General features: G+C 43.3%; 1 protein-coding gene across 1 annotated transcript in view; it reads right to left on the bottom strand.

The window, feature by feature from the left end:
- SKAP2 (src kinase associated phosphoprotein 2) overlaps positions 1–26,806 on the bottom strand; it is a 159,461-nt gene extending 132,655 nt beyond the window's left edge. Inside the window, exons 1-3 of the mRNA XM_075922173.2 lie at positions 26,514–26,806; positions 10,085–10,190; positions 6,165–6,190 (exon numbers count right to left, since the gene is read on the bottom strand). Of these exons, the coding sequence (XP_075778288.1) occupies positions 6,165–6,190; positions 10,085–10,190; positions 26,514–26,562 (181 nt within the window). The 5' untranslated portion in view covers positions 26,563–26,806. The remainder of the gene's footprint in view (positions 1–6,164; positions 6,191–10,084; positions 10,191–26,513) is intronic.
- Between the last annotated feature and the right edge of the window lie 389 nt (positions 26,807–27,195).

Below are 27,195 nucleotides of genomic sequence, written 5' to 3'. Positions count from 1 at the left end.
TTTGGCATCATAGATCACCCAAGATTCTGGAGCACCAATGAAAAACATCTACAGTGCTTAAGTTTATGCACGACAAGATGATTTAACAGTAGAATCAGCTTTAATTCTCAGTTTCTTGGCTTTGGTGGGCTGAAAGAATTAGGAGTCTGTTCTGTTAACATATAGTGATATTGATCCCTGAAGTTTTATACATCAAATGTATAATAAGCCTTCATGTTAATTCTATAGAATGTTCTGCATCTTTGGATAAGCCCTTGTAATCCTTTTCCTACTTTTCATCTTTCCCTAACCAGACCATGTATCAAAGCCAGCGTACTACTGACGGAGAAAGACTGGAACAGACAGCATTTGAAGCTATCAATGCTACTCCTTAACCAGTCAAAGGAGTCAGTGTTGAGCAGCACAAGCCATTTTCTCCCCTTTGCAGGTGCTAAGAACCTGCAAATATATCTGAAAAGCATAAATAAATTAAAGGAAAGGGTTCAGCTTGTATTTATGTAACAGAAAGCTGAACTACCAAGCAACAATGGGCATCAGGTAAATGTATCCAATACAATTTGAAGACATAATTGAAAGCATTACAGCCTAATCAGACATCTAAAAGCAAAGCATGCTCAAATGAATTGTCTGTAGACTCATTAGCTAGCAGCTATTCCATTACAATCACACATAATGTCAGTAGTGCCCTGAGCCTATGCCAATGACAATAGCATAAATTTTGCATCTCATTTCTGTGGTCATAAAATTAATGATCAGTTTTAAAATACTTCTTTCTAAAAGTTATTGCACAAAGAAAAGACATGAATGTGTCTCTGTTATATAGTCATGAGGCTAATTAAGGAGTTGATGTTCATTAATATTGTTTCTTGTTTCCCCAGAACAGCATTTGATTTATCCTGGAACTTTTTTTTAAGTTTAATTAATGATTCACTGTTAACAGTTATTAAAAAAGAGTCATATTCTCTCATTTCTGCAGTTTAACTCACCACTTAGGCTTGACCGTACAATCAATAGTTTGATTTGTCCAAAATAATAGGTACTGTACCTGATCTATTCTTATTAAACACCATCTTTTCAATTACAGTATATTAATTTATTGATGTTCTGAAACAGCACATGCCAAAGGGGAAGATAGGTGTGCAGAATGGCAAGTGGAGGAATTAGACATTCGACTCCTGTTATGATATTAAGGGCTGCACTTTAATTCCCTGTATTCTGCACTGAAAAATTCCACCAAGCTCAGCTGACATCAGCTGAATATTATGAACAAGACCATACTATTTGAGAAAGATCTGGTAAAAATACCACTTTTTTCACAATTTGTTTTCATCTGTTATTACTTGTTTGCAGCAATGAGCTCAAAAACATTAAAGATGTTAATCCATAAGGGAAACCAAACATCAAAATATTGCAGCCTCTGCTCTTAAAATAGACTCAGTCGGGGTAGGTAATAATTTTTGTCAAAGTCCAAATTCCTTGGTCAAGGTATAGTCAAACTCCTGACTCCAGAGAAAATAATAAAAACCATCCGTAAATAAATACAACTATTGTGAAGTCCATACAAAAGTGGCTGGTGATTTGGATTTCTGTCCACCTATTTACTACCTCTGTTCTAAACACACTATTAATAAAACATCATTGGGGGGGAGCAAGGAAATTGCTCCAACTTAATCTTAAAGCACATAAAACACTTAAAGGAGGGCAGGCAAGCAGCTGCCTCATTCCCGCTTCTTTACTACTCCAGAAGGCCCAAATGTGTCAAGCTGAAATGAGTTCCTTTTCCCCAGTGTCCAACCACCATTGCTGGAAAGGCTATTGTACCCAGCAATCAATAAATGTAATATTCCCAATCCAGGTACATTAGCACACGAGTGGTTAAAGTTACTTTCAAGCTAAAGTTTGTGCACTTTAGTCCCTTGGTTGTTTTGTTAATTTTCAATAGAACATCAATGAGAAAATGACCCAATCTACCTGTCACCCAAGTGGTTCCTTTGACAGGAAGTCCCTCCACACCTACTGTGACATGCAGCAAACTGATAAAGTATGTGCATTAATGAGCCTGAATCAATTGTCTACATTTTGATATCAAGTGGTAATTTTAAACATCCAATGAATTCCTAACTAAGCTTTACAAAACCAAAGAGACATCTACATATTAAGAACTACAGAAGCAGTATGAAGTTGATAGGTGAATAAGTTTAAACATAAAGAATCAAAAAGCATTAGGAAAGTCTGAAGAAATGAATAGAAATATTTAAGAAACCCTCTCTGAAATTCCTCATGTAAAGTTCTCCCAATGTCTCCAGATAAATTCTACTAGGAGATAGTATCTGGGATGTGAAAATGTTGATGGATTACTTAGGTTGGCAGGGAGGAAGGGAGATACTAAGAAGTGGGCTTAAAATGGAAAGCAACTGCCAACCAGCACTATTTAAAGAAGAGTGATAGAAATGTAGCCGTGTTAGTCTGGTGTAGCTGAAACACAAAATTCAGGATAGAGCACTAGAAATAATGTTTTGTACACAAGTTGATTCTTTGGCCTTTTCTTCACTGCATGCAAGCCTCATGTTTAACACCACCACCCTGCACTTGCTCAAGCTCAATATGTAGTTATGCTATCAAATCCTGTTGGCATATATCAGGATGATCCTTGGTCCTCTAAAATCCTACTTGGCCCAGATATTGTGTTATTAGGGATATTAGGGAGTGTGGGGGGAGGCCTGACACTGTTGCCACCCATGCCAGGCCCTCCGGTAATCCCCTAGGTTGCATCACTTGGGGGAGAGGGCTTTAGGGAAGGGTTGCCCTGCAGGGAGAAGGCAGAGCAGAGGCAAGGAAAGGGTGGAGAGGGGGAGTGCTCCAAGCCCCACACCTCCCAGGGATGACCCTGCATGCACTCTTTCCACCTGCATCCAAAGTAGATGAGCATGAATATGCCATGATGGTCTACAAGATCCTGCACCTTTTCCTGTTAATACACTTATTCAATCCAGGTGGGAGGAATATACATATTGTTCCTTTTGCCCACCCTCATCATGCCTGTGTAGTTTGGGAGCCCATCCATTCAAATATTCCTAAAATAATTGTAGGATGTATTTCCAATTTTACGAGTCTGGGGATCACACATTATTAATGGCCTTGCTAACGTCAATGACCATTGCACCATTCCAGGGTGGAATTTTGGGAGGGAGCGAGCTCACCAGCCAGGTGTGAGAGGCATGCACGGAATGCAAGTCCTTTCCCCTCACTCCCTTAGTATCCAGGGAACAGGATGAAAAGCAAGCCGCACCCTGGAGCGTATGGCTGATTCCCCCACTACCTTTCTGAAATTCCGCCCTTGACTCCTTGCCCAGAAGTGGTTCTCTGCATAGAGGTAATCTTCCATTACAAACAGCATCAACTCAATCCATACTTCCACATGGAATCAGTAGTTGTTGTTGTGCTATTCCTAACCATAATCTCCTGCCCCAGAAAACCCTGCTACCATCTCCTAATGGCAGCTTATATAGAAGCAAAAAAACAAACAACAACTAAAAACAAAAACCACACCACTATCTCAATAAAAAACAATAGTTCTCAGGGCAGTCATTACAGCAAGCAGGAACCATATCTCAGCACATGGCAGAACACCAAACTGCTAACACAAGTGTGGTATCTAGGGCCCATTATACTGTCAATGGTGCTTCTGCCAACTTTAGCATTATTTTTAGCATGAGTTAAAAACAAAGTTCTTTTAAGCTAAACATTTTGGCAGCCAAAATATTGATTCCAATTATCTCAAACATAGAATGCCAAAAACCATAATAACTCTCAATCATCATCAAAGTTCAGGCTTCTAACTCATGCAATCACGAGATCTCTCTATTGGAAAACTTAGAACAGGTCAGACTGAGTGTGATTGCACACTTTTTGATGCATATACAGTTCTAAAGGGCTGAAACACAACAAGAGTCAATAAAAAACTACCACCTTCAGATCTTACAGGAAAACCCTATGAACAACAAAACTCTGCCTAAGCTCCCTCCTGGTCTTATTATTTCTTAAGTAAAGAATAAAAAAATTCTAAGAAAAGGAGTGTGTTTTGGACATTAATCCCGTTTATATGTGCTGTCTGGAGAGCAAGATAAGGATTCTACACGTTCACAATTAGCATTATATCCTAACTATAAGAGCCAAAGTAAAATTAGGTAATTAAATATTTTCACTTTGCAGCTCACAAATGCATCTGGAATTTCTATATAGATAACATGTTTAAAGTTTGATCCATTTGTACAATTCACCAATGTATATTTTCATGGCTTTTCATTTTAGTTACATTGAAAGAAAACTAAATGTCAAAATTTACAAGCTGTATCACATGCAGTTCTAAGGTCTGATCCTAAGAGGTGCTCCATGGGGAGTAAGAGCATTCAAGGCAATGCTGTTCTTCTTAAAGGTTGTATGTACTTTCAACAAGGCACATCAAATACATTCACCACTGATCAGAACAGATAATAAGCATATGGCAACCCATGCAAGCTGAATTCTTCAAGTGATATCTTCCTCGGGAGCTAAAAAAAATCTCATCTCAGAATTAGCTGAAATATGTTATAAGTTTGTTTCAACTTAGTTTTAAATAAACTCAAATAAATAGGAACTCTGGTCTTATTAACCCGCTCACTGTTTTATCATTGAGCCTACCTAAAGAATCTGAAATCTTCTAGTTGATATATACACATTTGGAAGTTACACATTACAGTACATACACTACAATGTTAAAATATGCTTTACAAAAATCTGATCATGTTAAATTGAACAATGATGCCATGTAGTTTTAAAATAAAGCTAAGATATTTTAATATAAAGCCAAGACATTAATAAAAAATACAAATTTTGAATGTATTTTCTTTCCTTTCCATTTACTCCTGATGAAGACAACCAAAATGTGATTTTAACTTGAGTGGAAGGATTAATATAAAATATAAAGTGGGGTAATTTAATTTAAAGTTGTAAGTGCAAAGTATTTATTTAGATTTTGCAAAACCCAGCTGATTCCAGAAAGTTAAGAGCCACCACTGTTTAAATGGAAAATAAAAGATATATATTTGTAATTCATTCAAATTATTTTAAAAAGTCTGCGGTCTGATTTTACCTGTAAGTTAGCTTTTGCCTTCCTAGCTGAAAAGCTGGTTTATAGAAAGTGTCAGAACACTCTCACATTATCAGTTGGCACTAATATTAGTTACACATTAATATCTCCTGTCTAAGGATAGAAGGTACCATGGTTCTGTTTTCTGCAAAGAGTACAGCTTCGCAAAGGCTCTTTTGACCTCACATTGTGACCCTCATACCAGCATCCACAGGCAACAGGTCATGACCTCACGAATTAGCATCATGGAAATAAGGGCCATTTCAGGTTTAGTTACAGAACAGAACAGTGTAGCAATACACTCTTCAGTCTTTTCTCTTTCTAGCTACACTGTACAGCTTTAACTCCTCAAGAAGACAATACATAACACAAACTTCACTTTTCATTACTAGCACTCTAAATCTTGTTCTCCTCTGCTAAAAGTATGATTGCCCTGCTACAAATGAAAACATTCATTCAGAATGGATCAAAAGTCAATATCATATAGTCATTAAATCAGCCTATTAAAAAGTAAGAGATATCACTGTAGAAGTGAAGACTTTAGAATCTATCCTTGACAAAAAAGGATCAAATAAATGATCACTATTAATGTGATTACTGCCGAAGTAGACTGTTTTGCGTACACGTTCTATGAGAAAACATGAATTGTATAGTTCTAGACAATATCGAGTTTTCGTTTATTAAGTCATCTATATTTAAGACATTCTATTTATATTAAATTTAAATTCTAGCTACATTTCTAAACAAGACTCTTTATTAGTAAACTTCTTCCTATGGTGCATTCATGAAGTTAGTTATTAAATGAGTGAGATATTAGCACACAAACTTTGAAGCACAGATTTTCGGAAGCTTTTAGTTGTTTTGCTCAGCAGGGGGAGCTAGCATCCTCATCCTTGAGAGTCAATCAATGCACAAGCTAGAGAGTTGAATGTAAATGCTTTTAAATACATGTTCAGTAAGTTTATTCAACTAAGAGTCTGTCTGTAAGCAAAGTATTTAAGTCATACCACAGGGAAATAACATATTTTATATTTACCTTTATCCTGGAAATCTTGAGGGTAACTGCAGGGGAAGGAGAAAAAAAAAGACAATATAAAGCAATATGCATTTGGAAAGTCTTGCTATGTAACAAAGCCAAATACAGAAAAATTATTAGTACCAAATAACAGTTTTGTGCCACACAAGTAGTGCTGCTGCAAATGTATGTCACAAATTTTCACCTTTATTTTGAAAGCCTTATCCTCCATGCCTATATTAAAACATTTAATCAGGTCTTCTTTCAGTGTTTTTGAACTTGTGAGCGTAATTATCATTTTAAAGCAATTTCATGGTATAGTGACAAATAAAAAATGTCAGTTAAAACAGATTCAGGTGAAATAATAAAAATACTTTTTATAAAAAGATGTTAATACATTTGATCAAATAGCTTATGGTAAGCATATTATATAACATTTACTTTTCCATTATCTTCCCAAATATTAATACCATATTTTAAAATATCCCTATATAAATCAAAGACATTTATCAGAAGTTACATACCACAATCTTTTACATGTTTTATAATGAACACACTGTGACTCACCAGCAAAGAAACAAAATCTGGATTTGTTTTGAATATTTTAGCAGGATATAAAAACCAAAATGGATATACATAATCTATTTGTTAATTAAGATATTGATAAGCATTTACATATAATAGTTCTTTAAATACATATTCATGGTAATCAGGGCTTTAAAAAGTTACTCAACTCTTATACAGAATCATACGTCTATACCTCTTATACCAAGAGATATGTCATACCTATATAGCGGCTGTAAACTTTTAAACTATGTTAATTATAACAACATACATGATATGCTGAACAATGCAAGAGAAACTTCTTGTACATTCATAAGAAATGGAGGAGTAGAGTTTGGAACATGTTTTACTGTGGAAAAATACACATGCATTGCCATCTCCCTCAAAGTCATGACCCATACAACATACATGAACAAAACAGTTGCAGGGTGCAGTGACGCATTAAGATACAAGGATAAATAAGTAAGGAAAAGTCATTGTTATGTATGGCTTTAACTGGAATCTCAGGAAGCTTGAATTTGAGTAGGTGCAAAAACAGAAGCTGATTAGAATGACTGGCAAGTAAGGGATCTTAACAGCTGCATTTTTGTATGGACCAGAAAAGGTAGTGCAAGTGTCAGTAAACCCAATGAGGTGACGATTAAAAACAATGAAAATAAGACTCAAGGAGGCCCTGAGTGAGAATCTTAGAAATGTAAGCAGAGGGAAAAAAGGCTAAATCTAAGAAACATTGTACAGGCAGTCCCCGGGTTACGTACAAGATAGGGACTGTAGGTTTGTTCTTAAGTTGAATCTGTATGTAAGTCGGAACTGGCGTCCAGATTCAGCCGCTGCTGAAACTGACCGCCAGTTCTGACTTACAAACAGATTCAACTTAAGAACCCCAAGCTTCCCCAAGTCAGCTGCTGCTGAAACTGATGAGCGCTGATTCCAGGAAGCCTGGGGCAGAGCAACTCTGCCTCGGGCTTCCTGTAGTCAGCGCTGGTCAGTTTCAGCAGCGGATGACTTGGGGACGCCTGGGGCAGAGCAGCTGGGGTGCTGCTGGGTTGCTCCAGTAGCACCGCTCCTCGGTGCTACTGGAGCAACCCAGCAGCACCCCAGCTGCTCTGCCCCAGGCGTCCTGATTCAGCCACTGCTGAAACTGACCAGCAGCGGCTGAATCAGGACCTGGGGCAGAGCAGCTGGGGTGCTGCCGGGTTGGTCCAGTAGTGCCCAGAGGGGGTGCTGCAGGACCAATCTGCAGCGCCCCAGCTGCTCTGCTCCAGGGTCCAAAACAAAAGCCTGGTCTGCTGGGGGGGGGGCCACACTATCCGTGCCCCCCCCCCCCAGCAGACCAGGGACACGGGGAGCAGAGCAGCAGCGGCAGCGGGGTGCCGCGCCTCTGAGGCTTTGCTCTGGCAAAGTCTCAGAGGCGCGGGACCCCCCCGCTCCCCCGCGGCTGTGGCTTCAGTCCCGGTGCCTGTGGTCTGCTGGGGGGGTCTCAAGCAGCAGCAGCGGCGGTTCCCGCGCTTCTGAGGCTTTGCTCTGGCAAAGCCTCAGAAGCGCGGGAACCCGCCCTGTGCCCCTGGTCTGCTGGAGACGGTCTCCAGCAGACCAGGGGCACCAGAGCAGCTTACGAACGGGGCTCTCTCGCCCCGGAGCTCGCAGGTAGCAATCCGCTACCTCGACCTCCGGGGCGAGAAAGCCCCGTTCGTAAGTGCGGATCCGCGTAAGTCGGGGACTGCCTGTATAGAAAATAGCAATGTTTGTACACCGCCTAGATGAGGCAAACTGGTTGGAAGAATCAAAGATGACTCCAGCAAAGAGACATTATGAGGCATGGATGATAATTAGAACAGTGAAGTTAGCAGTGATAAAAGGTGGAAATGGGAGAATTTGGAAATAAAGATAAGGAAATCTTGGGCTCCATTAGCAAAGCTTCTGTTCGCTTTAATTGGAGTCAGGATTTCACTGAAGGAGTTCAGTTACTTGCATGCTGAGTCTCAGTCCATAAGACAAGACCCTCAGGAGAAAACAGAGAGGTAGGACTGGATAGAAAGAAACAAATCAGAAGTCAAGAGTCATCTCTAGAAAAGACAGTCAATAAGATCACATAGAATAAGTTGTAGAGAAAGACCACCAGAACTTAGGACAGAGGCCTCAAGAATCCCCAGAGAAAGTGGGGGAGAGAGAAGGGGAGGACTGACCATCAAAAGATATACTAAATGAAGAGAACGGTGTAGGGGAATCTTAGATTATAAACATTTGGGAGCTGGTTCTGTATCTTCCTCATTAGAACAGCACTGAGTACACTGTCACCACTCAGTTACACTATCACTGACGTCTGTAAAGGAGTAGGTCATGAGTGCCAAGGGATGGATATCAGGCAGGAAGGAGCAATCCCTGTGGAAAAAAGCTATGGAGAGGCTGAGGAGAAGAGTAACAAGCACAAGGACATATCCTAATACAAGATATAATATACTGCAAAATAGATTATTTTTTCCAGTATGTGTAAAACTAGGGCCAAATCCTCCTCACCCATATAGTTTGACTGAAGTTAGAGGATATATCTAAGGGTACGTCTACACTGTGTGGCTATTTCGGGATACTCCGCATTTACATAAGCCGACTGGTCTTTCAAAATATTTTTCAAAATAACAGGCATGCTATTTCGCTATCCCGATAAACCTTGTTGCACGAGGTTTAAGGGATGGCTAGAAATAGCGCATTATTTCAAAATCTGGCACTGTGTAGATGTGCCAAATTTCAAATTTCAAAATAGATTTGAGATAAGATATGCAATTTGTATGGCGCAAATTGCTTATCTTATTTCGTGTTCAGGGTGCTGTGTAAACGCAACCTAGGTCTCAAATCATGCTGTCTGAAACAACATTAAGATGACAGCTTTGTCTGGTTTATACTGCACTTAACAGGTTTTCATTATCAGTTTAAAGTAACTTGTTACTTAAAATTATTTTCGGTAACTGTTAAATTTTCTAGCGTAGACAGGGCTAATGAGAGAACAGATTAAAGGAAATAGAAGTCAGTGGATGTAGTTATTTCAACTTACATCAGCTGAGACGCTAAGCCAATGAAAATAATCGTTTAACTACAGCAAGCACCCTGAAAAAGTTCTCCCAAAACACAATTTTTTATGTTTTAAAGAACTCATTAGTCAGAGGAAGATAAGCCCTGATCCCACAAAGGAATCTATACCAGTAGACACCTGATGCCACCATTTCCCACTTAAATAAATTGAATCCTGGGGTGATTCAATTGAATCAAAAATATAGATCCCTTTGCAGAGTATCCATATAAAATTCCTTGCTAAAAACAGAATAGTTATCAAAAGAGCAACAAGTTATTACTAATAAATTCAAATAGTAAAGATAACTTACTTAGCCTTCACCTCTTTTATCTTCTTAATAAGAGCATCCTTTTTCTCCTTTGCTCTCTTGGATAAATTTTCTCCTTTTAGGGTATCAGATATAAATGTGTCAACATCTAAAACACACACACAAAAAGTTACACATTATAGAGTGAAAAGGGATAAATGTTCTGAAGATAAAAATCCCCATAATAGATTGTTCTGATATCATCACTTAGGAACAAACTTATTTTTCAGCCCTATGCATAACGTAGTAGAAGTACTTGAAACTCTAAAATGGATAAATTTGTTCTTTGCCCTACTTATGCTTAGTGCAGCAAATGCTGTTCTGACATTTGGCATCATTAAGGGTGAGTCTGCACTGCACCCATAGCTCAAAATAAACTATGCAATTTGAGCTATGCAAACTGGGTAGCTTATTTTGAGTCTATTTCGAAATAGCTTATTTCAAAATTTGGCTCTAACACAGCACTTATTTCGAAATAAATCACTATTCCAAAATCTCCCTTATTCCTCATGGAATGAGATTTACAGGGTCAGCGGAATAGTGAGCCCATTATATTTCAAAATAACAGGCACACTCAAAAGATATGGAATAGCTATTTTAGGATAACTCTGGTATCTCAAAATAGCGGCGCAGTGTAAACATGCCTAAATGAACAAGAATTACACAAGACTAAATAAAGCAGGGTCCTATGGCAAATACCTTCTACCACTTATGGTACAAAGCTAAAACAGAAACATTATTTTATAACTAGCCACTTAGCCCGTCATAAAACGGGATTTTCATGTCTTTCCTCCATGTCTGTCTTCTCTCCTGAGCCTCCAGTCTCCTGCTCTGTGTCTGTCTGTCTGTCTGTCCTCCTCCTCCGCCGCCTCTCTCTCTCTCTCAGCTCTCCTCCCCCTCCTGCCTCTCACTCGGAGGACCGCGGAGTCTAAACGGCCGTTTGGGCTCTGCGCTTCCCGTGCTGCCTGGGGAGTGCAGGGCCCAAACAGTCCCTTGTGCCACTTGCTCCCATGCGGCGGCCCAGGTGAGTGGCGCAGAAGTCAGCCAAGCGCCACTGTGGGAGGCGAAGCGGGGCAGGGCGGTGACGTTCACGGCCAGGGGGTGGGGCCTGGAGCTGCTATCACACCGCACATCACCACCCCGCCCCTCCTTCGCCTCCCACTGTGGTGCTCGGCTGACATCTGCACCGCTCAGCCAGGCCGCTGCCGGGGAGCCCAAATGGCCGCTTGCTCTGCTTGCTCCCCCGTGGTGGCCCGGCTGAGCAGCGCAGAACTCAGCCGAGCGCCACGGCGGGAGGCGAAGGACGTGACTCAGGCAACAGCGCCACTCAGAGGGAACAGCCAGCATTTCAGTGTTACAGAGTCTCAGATATTGGGCTACTATATATATGATTTTAAATTTCAAAAAAGTGGCTGAGTCCTTTACAATTTTATAGCAGAACCAGGGTAGGTCACTACAGATATGGATCAGTTGCTGATTCCTTATAAATTCAATTTGCAGATGTTTATATGTTGCCATTGTGCCCTGTATTTGGGCTAATATCAAAGGCCTGCTCCTGCAAATAGTTATACATGTGCTTAACGTAACATAATTGGAACCCTCAGAAGTCAACAGAATTACTCATGTGCTTATAGCACTTGTGCACTTGCAGAATCAGGACCCAAGTTGTAAGCTGCAATTAAGAATGTAAAAGTTTAACCAGTTAACCCAGGTGTGGACATTAACTGTCCCGCAGGCCAGAACCAGTTCACCAGGGTTAGTCCCTGGTGGGCTACCTTCAATTTACCTGTGCCTCTGCAGGTACAGCCTTGATTACAGATCGCTGCTGGCCAATGGGAGCTGCAGGAAGCAATGTCCAGGTATGCACCGCTTCCTGCAGCTCCCATCATCCAGGAACAGTGATCTGCGGCCAACAAGCACTGCAAGCGCCCACACTGAGAGGTGCAGGTAAGCAGCAGCAGCCTGATAGGTGCTAACTCTGCCATTTTATTGCCCACTCCTGGATTAACCAATAAGATGATGCTTATTGGTCTCTGTTAAGGGTTAAACTTTGCTAGGGTGCGCAGGGCCAGGAGCCCTCCAGCATCTCTCCTCTATCTCTACATCTCCAGGTAACACGTTTAACTGTGTAACATACTATTTTTATGCATTTTTACATCGCTAGCTGCAATGCATTTTTTTTGTTCTTAAAGCAAAAAATGAATTCATTATATTATTTAGAAATGAACTGTTTAAAAGCAATATTGCTTTGTTGTATGAGAATTTTTTCCCACTCCAATCAAGGAGGCTTGATTATTTAAAAATTAATATTTATTTCCCTATTCTTTTAGTCTCAAAATGAATATCTTATTTCATATTGAAAAAAACTATTTTATTTACATACTGACTTTAGTAGACCTAATCCTTCCATCTTTCCTTGGGTAAAGCTCCCAGTCTACTTCAGTGGGTATCCCTACTCCTGCATAATTGGGCTCAAAAGTCTCATTTTTAATTGTACCAGAACAAGATAATCTGAACTTTCAATGCAACTTAACTAGCAGCATTCCAAACACTTACATGTAGCAGCACCAACTCCAACTACACTGTTGTCAGGTTAGCAAGTTCAACCAATATAAGGCTCCAAACTAAAAATTACCTCATATGGTATTCCAACCCAACAGCCATAATATATGTGACTTGTGGATATAAAGGAGTGTCAATGAAAGGGCTTACTGTGGTTTTGATGCTCAGATTTGATTTCACAGATTTCCATAACCACAGTTACCGTGGAAAAGCTATTAATATCACACCTAAATTGGTATGTCTATGTCTTATCTGAAAATTACTAAATTCAAACAGCAGTTATGTTAAAAACTTTGCATATTTTCAATATGCACAAAGACGGTCAAATTCTCCCCAATCTCCCATTCATATGCAACTCCACTTAAATGAATAGTACTGCATGCAAGTGAAGTAAGAATTTAGCCCATAAGATGATAGAGTGAGTACTCACTGTTTCAATACCCTTATGTTGGTTCGCACAAAGTAAGGTTAAGATTGGAGCAGTTTTAGTCTGCAGGAGAGTTAGTTACAGAATATAAAGCAAATATTCTGCTTCATTATTTTAAAATAAAGACGTTGCATTTAAATTCCCTAGCTTCAGTATTTAATTCCCTATTTTAAACTTTCTTCATAATGAAAATTTAACTGAGCATGATGCACTTTGCATTTTGTGCTATAGCAGAATAAATTAAGACAAAAAATTATTGTTGAAAAAAGTAGTTTTGTCACTAGAAAACAAATATAGCCACCGCATTTTTGGAGATTTAGATTAGAATTCTATGCGGCAAAATCTTGAATCTGTAAGGTTTTTGGATGTCTAAACAAGTGTTTTTTTCCCCAAGAGGTTAATAGCCCTATCCATCTCATGTACCAGAGCAGCCTTCAGAGTAGCTGAAGTCTTACTCCTGAAATGCTCCTTCTGCACAAGGGCAGACACAAAAACCCAATGAGTTACTGTAGTTGCAACTCCCCCAGGCTCAACCATAAAAATGTTAGCATCACTTTGCCCTAGAATCTGGACCAATTCAGAAGCTCCAAGGAGGCTGCACCTCTTCTTCTGAAGTACAATTGGGATGCTGTCCTGAGGTAGATTCCCATGCAGTCAAAGGGCCTGATCCTGTTCCATTTAAAGCATCAACATAATATCCAATGACTTCAAACAGGAGCAGCAAGTGTTCCGAAATTCTCTGAATCAAATCCCAAAGGTTCTGCTGTGTGCAGGGAAAGGAAGAAATGGGTTTGGTGGACCCTTTGCCTTCTATAGATTTACTCAGGCCACATGTCAACAGCTTTGAAGTTCTATTTAAAAAGCAATATGCAACAGCTCAGTGTCGCTGGTCACTTTTGTAAACAGAAAGTGATGTTTACATTGTAACCTTTAAACCCTCATTGGATTCATTACAGCAGTAGGCCTTTGGAACCACCAACTAAACTCTGCAGACCACCATACTCTTTATTGAATTCCAAACCCAAGCAAAAATACCATCATCCAAGTCACTTCTTATCTGTCAAATGTGTGTTATAATTACAGAACAACAAATACCACTTTTGTCTTACAGTGGTTCTCAACTTATTTATCATTATGGGCTGCAGGAAGCAGGGCAGCAGTGGATCCTGCCATGGGGAGCTGGCCAATTGCCCTAAACCCCCACCACACAGTTTCACTGGATCCCCTCCCCAGAGCTTGCAGGGCCAGACCCTCTCCCTAGAGGTTGTGGGGCCAGATCTCCTCTCCCGAGTTTGTATGGCCAGACTGCTTGCCTGTACATCTTGGGTCCAGGTGGCTGCCCTGACCTCAGATCCCTGCCGTGCAGGGTGGGCCAGCAGCCCCGACCCCACTGGGCTGGCGTAGGGCAGCCAGGAACACAGACCCTGCCACATGGGACAGCCTTTAGAATAAAGCTGAGCTGGGCTGCAGCTGTGTGCTAACTGGGCTGCATGCGGGCCCGTAAGCCACTGCTTGAGATCCGCTGACAGGCTATGCAGTGTACCTCCAACTTTGTTGGGAACGAATGTCCGTACTGTAGACATAATACATCCTTTTTAGAGGAACTTAGAAGAATGTGAAAACAAAGATGAAAATACAGCTTGCAATCTCCTAACAATGCAAAAGCAATGTGCAACCTGTATTCTCATTGTTAAGATTTTGCAAAAGTCAATGCAATTGTGACAAATCTGCAGTTTGTTCATTACAGCAATGACATGGAGGGAAGAGCTTTCCCAAGGGGATAACAGCTCTCTCCTTCCTGAAGGCTTGCAAGGTAGCTAGCTTCAGATAAAGTAACCCACAGTAGATACTATTCACCTTACATCATTGTTCATCTTATGCACAGAAGAAAAATCGAGTTTCATTCAGAGGAGCTACAAAAGAGTCATCTCAACTATATGGCACAAGTGCCCACAGTATCTTACCAAATACGTGTCTTCCTCTACTATTGCTGTTGATATTTGTGGGCAGAGCTGACAAACAAATGTTCTGCTCAAGTGCAAAACAAAAATTCCAAATCCCTCTATAGGCTGAAACTCTCTAAACCAGGACTCCCTGGTCCGGCAACATCCACAGTCCAGAAGGACCGTGGATGTTGCTGGACCAAGTTGCCCTGGTCAGGGCTGGCCTTAGGGAAAATGATGCCCTGGGCGAACTTGTGTTTTGATACCCCTGACCCTTGTGGGCACAGCACACCCCATTTCCCCTGACACCCTTGGGCTCCCCAACCCTGGCACCCCTATCCTGTGCTCTCTTTACCCCTAACCCCTGCATTGTGTCCCCTTTGCCCCTAGCCTCTGCACAGTGTCCCCTTCATCCCAACACCTACACTTTCCTCCTACCTGTGCCTCCAATCTCAGTCCTGTGCGTCCAGCATACCCTGCCATACTGCCCTTCACCCACTTTGCCTAGCAACACCCATGCCCAGTAGCCCCTCACCCTCTGGCTACAGTGCCCTGGACATGAGCCCAGTTTGCCCAGTCCTAAAGCTGAGTCCTAAAGCCAGCCCTAATCCTGGTGGAAAGCCAGAGGCAGCAGCCCTGTGGAAGCAGGGAGCCCAGCCAACCTGGCTGCAGGGGGACCGGTGGCCAGGAGCCCTGCAACCCAGAGTACCAGTGGTGGGGCAGCAGTAGGCACAATGGTGCTGGAAGCCCCGGCAGTGGGACAGATCTGGCAGGGCCAGGAGTGTCACGTCAGCCGTGGCAGAGCTGGTGGGGCCAGGAGCCCGGCATCACAGCAAGCTGCTGGAGCCTGTGTCAGGGTGTAGGGGCAGCAGGTGGTATAAGTGGGGAAAGACATTGCCTTCCCAAACTGCATGGCTCCACTCACACTCTGCCCCCAGGGAGAAATGTTGCTGCCTCCAGCACCCACCCTCCACAGTGCTGAGGCTGGGGAATCCAGCTGGGAGGTAGGGTGCAGAAGTGGGCTGAGGGTGAGGAGTCTGGGCAGGTTGTGGAATTGCGAGTTCTGGGCAGCAGGGAGAGTGCAGGAGCAAGGTGGGGGGTATGAGGTCTCAGTGTGAGAGGGCAATGGAGATGCAGGGTTTGAGCATGGTGGGCTAGGGGGTACTTAGCTGGCTCCGTGCACCCCAGTGCTTCCAGGAACTGCCCCCTGCTGATTCTGGCCAATGGGAGCAGTGGGGAAAGCCTCCAACAAGCACTTTCCTGCGCTGCCATTCCCCCAACCGGGACTAGAGGGGGCAGCAACAGGAGGAGTCGCTTTCTCTGTATCTGGCTCACGAGGCCTGGGGCTCCCCAATCCCACCAGAAGGTGATGTTCTAACTATGTAGGTGGGGAAGCAGGGCTGGAGCACCAGCATAGGCTCCTCACTGCAAGAAGGGGCAGCAAGTCCTGAGCCTGCAGTCGACCTGCAAGATGGTCACGGACAACTGGTCATGGACCAGTCTTTGAGAACCTCTGCTCTACTAGGATGTTAAGGCAAAAACCTTATACACGCTCAAGTCCCGTGCCAGTATCACACTATAGCATATTTAAAAAGTTAACCCATACTCAGACCTTTCAGCTATCCATGATTATGTTTGCAGTGTTGTGGTAGCTGTGTTGGTCCCAGGATATTAAAGAAGCAAGGTGGATGAGGTAATATCTTTTATAGAACTAACTTCCGTTGGTGAAAGACAAGCTTTCAAGCTAACAAAGAGCTTTTTCATTTCTGAGAAATGTACTCAGTCTCATAGCTACATACAAGCTGCAACACACTGTTTACTGTAAGTACTGTTATGTGTTAGCTACTTGCGCAAAACAATTTATTCCACCTTTTAGCTCTGATGTTCTGAGTACATCTCCCAGACCAGAAGAAATTGGCTCTCACATCTACAGAGTTTGGTCCAACAAAAGACAGAAGAAGTGGGTGAGGCACACTCTCTCACGATTAAATAGAATATTCTGCATTTTGGTCAAATCTTCCTTTGTTGCACAGCTCCACAAAGACAGGCAATGCGACACAGACACAAGAGATATACTCTTCTGCTGAACACTAGCAGTCTAGAGCAGCATTTCCCAAACTATGGGCTGCAGCCCGGTATTGGGCTGCGGGAAAAAAATACCAGGGTCCAACGTGGCTGCCAGGGCTCCCAGATGCCTGTGCAGTGCTGGGTTCCCCAAGCCCTCAGCCAGGCTGGGTGGATGCAGCCATATGTTTCAGGCTCCCAGCAGAGGCACAGTGAGGGTTATCAGGTGAGCTCTTATTGCTGGCTGTGGAGGGAGGAAGAGGGGTTAGATATGGCCCGTAGGGTCAGGGCAGAGGAGCTGCCCGGGGGAGATAGGGAGGGGAACCGGCCGGCAGAAGCAGGGCTGGCCGGGCGGGGGGGGAGGGGAGGGCGGGAGCAGTGGGGCTGGCCAGGGGAGATTGCGGGGGAACCGGCTGGCAGAAGCAGGGCTGGCCGGGGAGGGCGGGAGCAGTGGGGCAGGCCAGGGAAGATTATGGGGGGGGGGGAATGGCTGGCAGAAGCATGGCTGGCCGGGGGGGCGGGAGAAGTGGGTCTGGCCAGGGGAGATCACGGGGGGAGGGAGGGCGAGAACTGGCTGGCAGTGGCAGTGAGGTTGGCTGGGGGAGATCGCAGGGCTGGCTGGGGAACCAGCCAGCGGAAGCAGGGATGGCGGGGGCAGCAGGGCTTTCCAGGAGAGCTGGCGGGGCTTTCCAGGGCTGGGGGGGACAGCGGGGCTGGCCTGAGGGGGGGGGGGGGGAGGAGAATCGGCCAGCGGGGAGTGGGACAGTTCAGGGTGCACGCAGATCCTGAATGAAAATGTAAAAGCAGTGTCTTTTAAATATCCCCACTGCTGACAGCGAGGTTTAAAGGCACTGCAATGTGTCAGAATGGAGAGAACTTGGTGAATTCACCATCCGGAATGAGAATAGGGATAAAAAAATTCCAAAGATGGTGTCAGCTTTCTGAAAATAAATGAACCACTTTTCAATACACGATGTAGTGGTGCAGGGTTTTATTGGATTACAGGCCAGTTTTCCAATCCATATTCTCTTAACTTGCTGGTAAGAATGTTGCGGATGGCCATATCAAAAGCTTTGCTAAAGCTGGCCCTGGGGGCTTTGGGAGAACCAAAAACAACATATTTGCATATTTGTCATTTGCTTAATGAATATGCAAATGAATGTTACCGGTCCTCCGAAAGCTCGTGAATGAATTTACTGGTCCCTGTGTCAAAAAGTTTGGGAACCCCTGGTCTAGAATAAAGTGCTCTGGGCTGGTATCCAGGAAGCCTGGAAATCTAAGCTCATCTCTTCCAGTTACTGCTGTTTATATTTCTATGCATTCCTTTGAATTGCCGCTGGAGTGCCAGAGCACCATTCCGCATGGCTTTGAAGGCTGGGTAGGATCCAGCGCCACACTCCAGGTGGCACTAAAGGACTGATGTCCCTCGGCCCTGCCCCCTGGGTGTAGATTCAGCCCTCCTTTGCCCCAGGGCCCACAGAGGCTGTCGGCCCCACTGGGTGCAGGAGCAGGCTGGGGTGGGGGTTCTGGGCAGGAGGGAGGGTGTGTGGGTCTGGGCATTGGGAGTGCAGGGAAAGCCTCCTGGTGAGCAGTTTCCTGCACTGCCATTCCCCAGCTAGGGGACAGGAAAGCAGCAGCAGCACGTGGATCTGCTCCATCCCCTTCAAAACTGGCTCTTCCTCTCCTTAAAGCAAGAAACTGGCACTGGTGCTCCAACCTCAGGATGTGGCAGGGCTCCCTGCTGAGGGGGAGGTGTAAGCCCAGAGCCTGCAGCCCATCCGCAATACCACACTTTGAAAACCACTGACTTAAAAGATGCTTGAGTTAAAAGTATTAGAGAATATGCAATGAGAATATAAAGGTCCTGGATTTAACTACTGCTGACATGTGGGAATTCCTTGTCTTTGTACATGATTACATTGCTATTTATCCAATTTTCTTTTTAAAACAGCCAGTTTAATTCACACAGTGAGAATGCAACTTTAAACCCTGTTTTCCAAGAGAAACTGTTATAATTTGTCAGTGATTGTGAGACATAGGTACTTTTCAGTCATTATTGTCACACGTTCTAATTGCTTCCATCACACCATGACAGACTAGAGAGTAAGAAGTGTGCACATGCTATCTAATCCATATTTCTGCAGCAAGAAAAGCCAGAGTTCCTCTGCTGACAGTTTATATATTTAACACTATAATTACAATGATGAATAGACAGAGAAACTATTCCACATCACTAAGTTACCTAAAAATAGTTAACATACAAGCCCTGAAATAGTTTGTTTTGCTACTGTTTATATTTAATTATCTTAACTTTGTTGAAATACTCCAGAGAAAAATTATTTGTATGCTGATGTGAATGGTAGATATAGAACTGACAGATCTAGCTGATAAGATCTGACTCGTAAAATGATTCTGTCAATAAAGACTACAAACTGATAGAGAAGGTTCAGAGGACCAAAATGTGGTACAGTCTAGCTCATTTGTAATTAATCAAATGGTTTATTTAGTTTAAAACTGAATCGCCATTAGATATAACCAATTAAAATGTTGACATTTGTGTTTATATTTATACCTTGAGTAGACACGTTTAAATAAGAGTTATTTTTGTTTGCAATTGTCAACATAAACATTCAGCAAGCATTTGGGCATTGCCATATTTCAGCGTCTACACAGACTACTTTTGGGATTTTTCAGTTTTTGGGGAAAAAATACAAACAAAAGGCCCACTCCTTGAAAACCTCGTTCATTTGAGCAGTCAGTGCCATCTGTCGAGTTCTATGAGGCTAGTAGGATTATTCTTGTGCACGAAGACTACACACAAAGTTTTTTGAGATTCAGCTAAGAAAACTGTATAAAAACAAGAAAAAATATAAAAATATACAAATCACAAAAAAAATCATGTCTGAACATGCAACGAGTTTGCAGCTCTGCAATGGTACAGTGTTTTATCAATATTTCAAACCCATCATAGCTGTTTGCACTGACTATTATTAAATGGAGTAACTTTTTGCTGACCTTGAAGTAAGCATATTACCGGAAATATACTTTGGAAGTATGACCAGCTTCAGATGGACAGCTAAGTATCTCTTAGTAATAGTGGGTCTAATTTTAGGAAGCAGTTTAAGCAAGCTGACTTCAAAATTTGCACAGAAATCTACTGATACATTATCTTTAAACATATTTCCTGTCAGGCAACATACTCTGTAGCTGCCTGTCCATTTGTGCTATATATCATGAACTACAAAGCATGCAACATTTGCTCTTTTCCCTCAAAAGGAAGGCTGTTGGATGGTGTGGAAAATTTCTTCCCAGAATTCGCAACATAAATATTGGGTCACACTGATCATGCTACTTGTCATGTTTTGGTTAACATCAGTATTTATATAGAAACAATATATGGGTTGCAAAAGGAAAATGAAGACAGCCTTGAAACTGTAAGACAGCTAGCCAAAAACAGTGCATTGGTATAAATTTACAAGTATTTAAACCTTTCTTTGCCACATAGAATTTTTTTATGGGCAGTCCAGTTGTATCTTAAACCACAGTAAAAAAAACATCTTTCTTTATTACTGCCAACATAAAATGAATATATTGATAAAATAAACAACCCTGCAATTCCCCTCATGATTTACAGAGCAAAAGCACACCTAAATTGCTCAGATCCTCAATTGAAATCAAACACCTAGGACACATCAAATAAATTATATTCAGGACAAAGTTCTAATCTCACCATATGGATACTGAAACATTTCCTCCTCCACATCCCACACTCCTCAGAGATGACTGAAGATAGGCTCTAAAATATTAAGGAGGTCTTGAAAAGCAGCACACTAATACGAAGTAAGATCAGCTTACAGCATGATTCCAAATGAGCTACAGTAAACAATCTTAAGGATTAACCTAAGATTTACACAATATGCCACATTATATTGCATCTATTGTAGTTTGATGACATATGATTAGAAAAGAAACGTAAACTCAGTCAGATGAGAAAGACAGTTTGTCTTTTTCAATTAACGCAGAGTGAGAGTAATGAGTGTATAAAAAATAGCCTATGCCATTTTTATCACCCATATGACACTTATTCTCAAATTTATGGCAGACACAATTGAACAATGTTTCAAAGCACTGGAGGCTATTTCTTACCAGGAATGCTTGTGCAGGGCTTTTTACCTCACTGTTTCTTGTCCCCAATTCTAGTACTATTTAAAGACATATTAAAAGCTGCCAGTTTAGTTAGACATGCATATAACCCTGTGATTCTTCTTCTGTGAACATTAATTTCAGCAATACCAACCTGAAATGAAATATTACAATAAATAATAGTATGGATGTTTATGTTTTAAAACTAATGTACAAAAATTACTCTGTTTGAGTTTTGGTTTAGGATAGGGACGGAAGAGAGTATGTCAGACATGCCCCTTCCTTTGGAGCCTGAAGCACCCTTCTGCACCCCAAGTGCCATATCCCCAGCCCCAGCCCAGAGCCCATATCCATAGTCAGATCCCTCACCTCCTCCTGCATCCAGCCCCTTGTCTCAACCTACAGCCCCTTCCTGCATTTTGAACACCTGAATTTGGTCCCACACCATGGTCTTGGGGGCCCTGCAAAATTTAATAACCTCGGGGCCACAAAAGAGTTAATCTGGCACTGTTAATTACTTCTACAATTACAGAGGTTTGCAATGTAGTATCCAACAAATATTTCATAAAGTCTTCTTTGTTACTTTTTAATAGGTACTTACACTGCTTATTCTAATCCTGATCATCATTAGTATGAGACACAGATCACTTATGCAATGCATGGGAAAAATAAGATCTCTTCAAAACTGAAAAAGAATAATTTTCTTCCCTGACTAAAATCCCCATTACCCAAAACATGTAAAAAACCTCAGTGTACCATTTAGCCAGCATAGAGAACGAGGCTAGTGTCCTATGGGAAAAAATAGTATGTTTATATGAACAGAGACAATACCATACAGCACACACTGGGGTGTATGGGGGAGGAGATGGTGCAACTTCAGTTCTAGTATTCTCTAATGTTCAAAGTGTTCAGCTATCAACTTTGCAATCTAAATAACTTTTAACACAACTTGTTTGTATATGACTGTATGAACTATTGGTAAGACAGGGCATACTTGTCCCACAGTGGTACCACAAGTGTTAATTCCACCCTTTGGACTGAAGAGGCCACGCCCCTTCAGTCCTGCTGGGCATGCTCCAGCTGGAGCCCATGTATAAAAGGGAGAAGCCCAGCTCATCCAGGGTGAACTGCTGAAGAAGGAAGATGGATTTCATGGTGTTACCCTGGGAACGGCTCAGGCCCTGAGTGAGGGAAACAAGGGATGCTTTGCCAAGGTGAACGCCCAGCTCCTGCAGATGCCCAATAGTGATGTAAAATCCTATTTAAATGGTTAACCAATTAAAGTGGGCATAGGGAGGCACTCCAGCTTAGCAGGAGCAGACGCTCACCCTCACTAAAGGCAGACCCTGTCCACAGCAGGGCCTCTGCAGAGCTGGAGCAGCCCCCTGCACATGGCACTCAGGAAGCTGCTCCAGTCCCCACCAGTTAATGGTTAACCAGGACCAGTAAGTATCACCCGTTAAGGGTGATACATAGCGGTTAACCTTTCACATCCCCAATGCTCAAGGAGTTATGAAGCGGCTGAGAGCCACGCAGGCTGAGGAGACCAAGAACTTGGAGATGCCAAAACCATTGCCCAGGACCAGGGTAGGAAGTAGTACAGGGAGACTAGTCATTTTGGTGGATGATGTTAGTGTATTTTGGATGGATCCCCCTGCTGAGCCAGTGTGGAGCACACTTGCCACTTCTAAGGCCCTGAGCTGGGATCTTGTGGATCAGTGAGGGCCTAGGTCCGCCTACCACGCTTCCACCCTGGCCACTACTCCACACAGTCCTCAAAGAGAGGTCAGTTATATTAATTCTGGCCATTGGACCAAGCAGCTCTGAGGGAAAGGGTGGCCTGAGGTGATTCTTGCCATTTGGCCACACAGAGCACTGAGAGGGCAGTACTATTAACTTTTGCCCCCAGCTAGGGGTTGACAATCTTTTGGCTCACAGCCTATCAATCAGCTGGTGGACTGCAAGACATTTTGCTGTTGTTGATGGTTTCTAGGCATGGCCCCCACAGCTCCATGTGGCCATGGTTTGCCATTCCCAGCTAGTGGGAGCTGCAGGAAGCAGCAGGCAGCACATCCCTGTAACCAGCACATTCCTGAAGCCTTCCCACAGCTCCCATGGCTGCTGGGATCTGAGGAGGGCTGTGCTGCAGACAATGTATTTTAGTAGTTAATTCATCACACTTAATCATCCATATAAATATAAACATCTGCATAGCCACACCACAATAACTCCCACGTTTTATTGCAACTATGTGACGCACCGACATAGTAACATTTAAATTAAGCCAGATGAGCTAGGACTATATTTTCCCATGAACTACAATTTTTGTTTTATTAGTTTTGGGGCCTCTTTAAAGTACCAAAAGGGACCTCTAGACCAGGCATATCAAACAGGCCTCTGGCGGGCCACATGCAGCCTGATCAAAATTTTTTTGTGGCCCGCCACTACATTTTTATAAAAGAATAAAGTGCGGCCCATTGGCCGTTCGGAGCACGTGGCCAAGTGCAGATCACAGCCGGCCAACCGGTCGCTCTGCACATTGCATCACAGTAATTGCTTATAGCGCTCTGCGCACGGCACCCAGCATGTGCTCACAGCTGGCCAGGCCACCCTGCGCACGATGCTTCAGAGACTGCTCACGGCCGGCTAGGTCGCTCTGCGCTGGGCGGTCCAGCACATGCTCACAGCTGGCTGCCACTCTGCACAGGCATCAAGTACCTGCTCACAGCTGACTGCTGTGCTCACGCCACCCCAGGGCCTGGGAAAGAAATATGTGGTGATGGCTCCGGGACGCAGGCATTAGGTTGGGGGGGCTGGGAGTGCCTGGCTCTGGGGGAGGCATTGGGTTAGAGTGGGGGAGTGCCTGGCTCTGAGGGAGGGATGAGGCATTGGGTTAGAACAGGGGAGGGGCTCTGGGGGAGTGGGTTAGAACGGTGGTATAGGAGTGCCTGGAACTGGGGGAGAGGAGGAGGATATTTTGTTAACATTTTGTTTTTTATGTATTTGTTCCCAAATAAAATCACAAAATGTATATCAATTTTATATCAATAAATGTGTCAATTTTTTGCAATTGCATGATTATATGTTTATGCAAAATCTCAAACTTACAAAGTATCTGAAATTTTTACAGAAGCCTATTCTATTTGATTAACCATGGTCTATACTTGTTTTTATTTCAACAAAACAAATTATGTATCTCATAAAAAATTAAAAAGTACCTTACATTTATATTTAAATTAAAAATTATTTTATATGGGCAAATAACAATTTTACACATCAAATTATTGTATTATATTAAAACAAGACCTGAAAAATTATAAAAATACACCTAAAACATAATTTATAATAATAAATAATTACAACTTTCTGAAAGTACATTTTCTTTGGTGGCCCTGAAAGCTATCAGTTTTCATTTGTGTGGCCCTCAGTAGGCTTCAAGTTTTACATGCCTGCTCCAGACCAACCATGTTCCTCAAGAGATTTGGATGAGGTACCATTCAACTAACTGGTTAGGATCCAAACAGGATCAGTAATGATCAGTTTTACTATCAATTCATTCCAATATAAGTCCTCAATTGGCGGACAGATGTTTACACCACTGCTAGTATCCCCGGAGAGAAAAGAAGGGTGAAGTAACATGTTTTATTGGACCAACTTCCTTTGGTGACAAAGGGCAAATCTACACTACTGTGCTACATTGACACAACTCCACTGCTGTAGCATGTCCAGTGAGCTCTCCCCTCAGCAAAATTACTCCACCCATCAATGGGACAGTTTGGGGTGGCTGCCCCGGGGAGCCTATGGTGGCTGCCCCAACCGTTCTATGGATGGGATAGTCCCCCATACTGATGTTGTCCTATAAGGCCCAAGGAAGCCTAGGGGATTACCTATGCAGCCTGGCATGGGGCAGTAGCGGGGGTTGGGCCCCCCTGCTCCCTTCAGCCCTCATCACTTGCGGGAGCGAAAAGGGCACTCTGCTTCCCACTGCCACAGGGAAACAGAGTGACCTGTCTGGGAGATGGCAGAAGAGAGGAGCAAGCTACTGAATCGCTCTGCTTCCTGCAGCTTCTGCTGCCGTAGGAAGTGCGATGACCCAACCCTTGCTGTCACTACATACCAAGCTCCCCTGTAATTCCCCACGTTGCCTAGCTTGGGAGAAGGAACTTCAGGGAAGGGGTACAATGGTGGCAGAGGGGGACAGATTAGAGGTGGGAAGAGGCAGAGTGGGGCTTCGGAGCAGAATGGGGGGTTACCCCACCACCTGCTAAAACGGCCCGAATTCCACCTCAGCAACAAGCATAAGTTATGTGAACATAAGAGCATCTCTTGCCATCATCACACCAGTATGGATAGCACAAAGCAGGGGAGACTTGTTCATACTCCTGAATGACATAAGTTACATCAATTTGGGGGTGGTAGAGGTGTCCAAAGACAGATTTTGAGCTTTCGCAGATTTCTTCAGGTCCTAGAACCAACAGAGCTAACGAACTGTTAGTACCAGTAAAGAGGCCAGACACAAGACTAGCATGAAGAGTGAAGGATGTTCTCACACCCAGTTTCACTCTCCAAAATAAATGAAAGCACCTTATGGAGCTGTTGCAAGACAGAAAGTGGGAAGAGATGTATCCGTGTGCTTGTTGTCTGAATATTAATTGTAAGCATAATCTAAGCAAACAATGTTAACAACAATGGAAAAAATCGTGAATAAGTATACACAGTATATATTGTGTGTGAGACAGAGGAAGTAAGAAGCAGACCTGTTCTTCCTCATTTCAGATGTACTGAAATAGAACACAAATAATTTGATTACACTCCTTTTATAAAACAAATAAAAAAGTGAATTGTAAACAGATCCTGCTGGGGAACTTTTAAATACAGAAAAAATATTTGGGAAGGAAACAATTCAGAAACAAAGAGTGACCTGTTGGTCATTAAATGAGACACTAATTGCAGAAGCAGCACAATCCCCTTGGGGTAAAGGGTTTTTAAAAATCTTACTAATGAAAAAAAACATTTTTGACATCACTGATCATTACCACCACGGACGCCCACCATGTCCTTTACTCTCCCCTTCCAATCACCAACACTCACCCCGACGCACACACGACCCTGGGAGTAGGTAGTGACAAGCACATACAGAAACGAATCAATCTATCCAGTCAACGAATCTAACCAATGCAGAATGACTCTTCCTTCCCTGAGATGCAACTGAAGCCCCCCCCCCCATGCCCCGACACTTCACCTCCACCTCAAACCCTCCCCCCCCAACTCGCGGGAGCCCCTCCCGGGTTACCTGCCAGGAGGCTGGCGATGTCCTCGGGGAGGGCCGGTGGGCTGCGCATGCTGAGGGGGAGGGCAGGCCAGGGGCAGCGGCTGGACTCGGACCCGGGAGGGAGGAAGTGACTGCCCCGCCCCCAGGCTCAGCAGGGGGAAGTCATTGAAACCTCAGGAGCAAAAGGGGGCGGAGCTACACACTACTCTCTTTTCTCCCCTCCCCTCCGAGCAACGCGGGCCGCGCATGCGCTTCCACTCAGACTCAGAGTCGAGGGTTTCTATAACCGCTGCGAGGCTCTCACTTAGCACCGCCCCAAACGGAGCCGGCACGCTCCTTATCACGAGAGCCACAACTGCCTCCATTTGTAATGTGGGCAGAACGTTCAAGCAGGCCTGAGCGGAGAAGGCGTCCCGCGTCCCGATGCCTGAATTAAAGATGGCGCCCAAGCCCAATCATTGGCCCGCTGGAACGGGCTTCACTCGCTGATTGGTTCATTGGCTCAGTGGGTTGTACATGCAACCTTCCCTGTGAAATGAATTGTATGAAATGTTAGTTGTACTGACTTCCTTAATAGGGATGTAAATACCCAGTAAAAAGTGAATTGATTAAACAATATAATTTTAAACATTTAATCTGTTAATCATGGAGGGCTGGTGGGTCCCACTGGCAGGAGTCCTGCCAGCCAGACCACAGAAGGGGA

Source organism: Pelodiscus sinensis, chromosome 2, assembly GCF_052426305.1.
Source record: "Pelodiscus sinensis isolate ZL-2025 chromosome 2, ASM5242630v1, whole genome shotgun sequence".
Lineage (NCBI taxonomy): Eukaryota > Metazoa > Chordata > Testudines > Trionychidae > Pelodiscus > Pelodiscus sinensis.
This window is presented reverse-complemented; position numbering and strand designations above follow the sequence as displayed.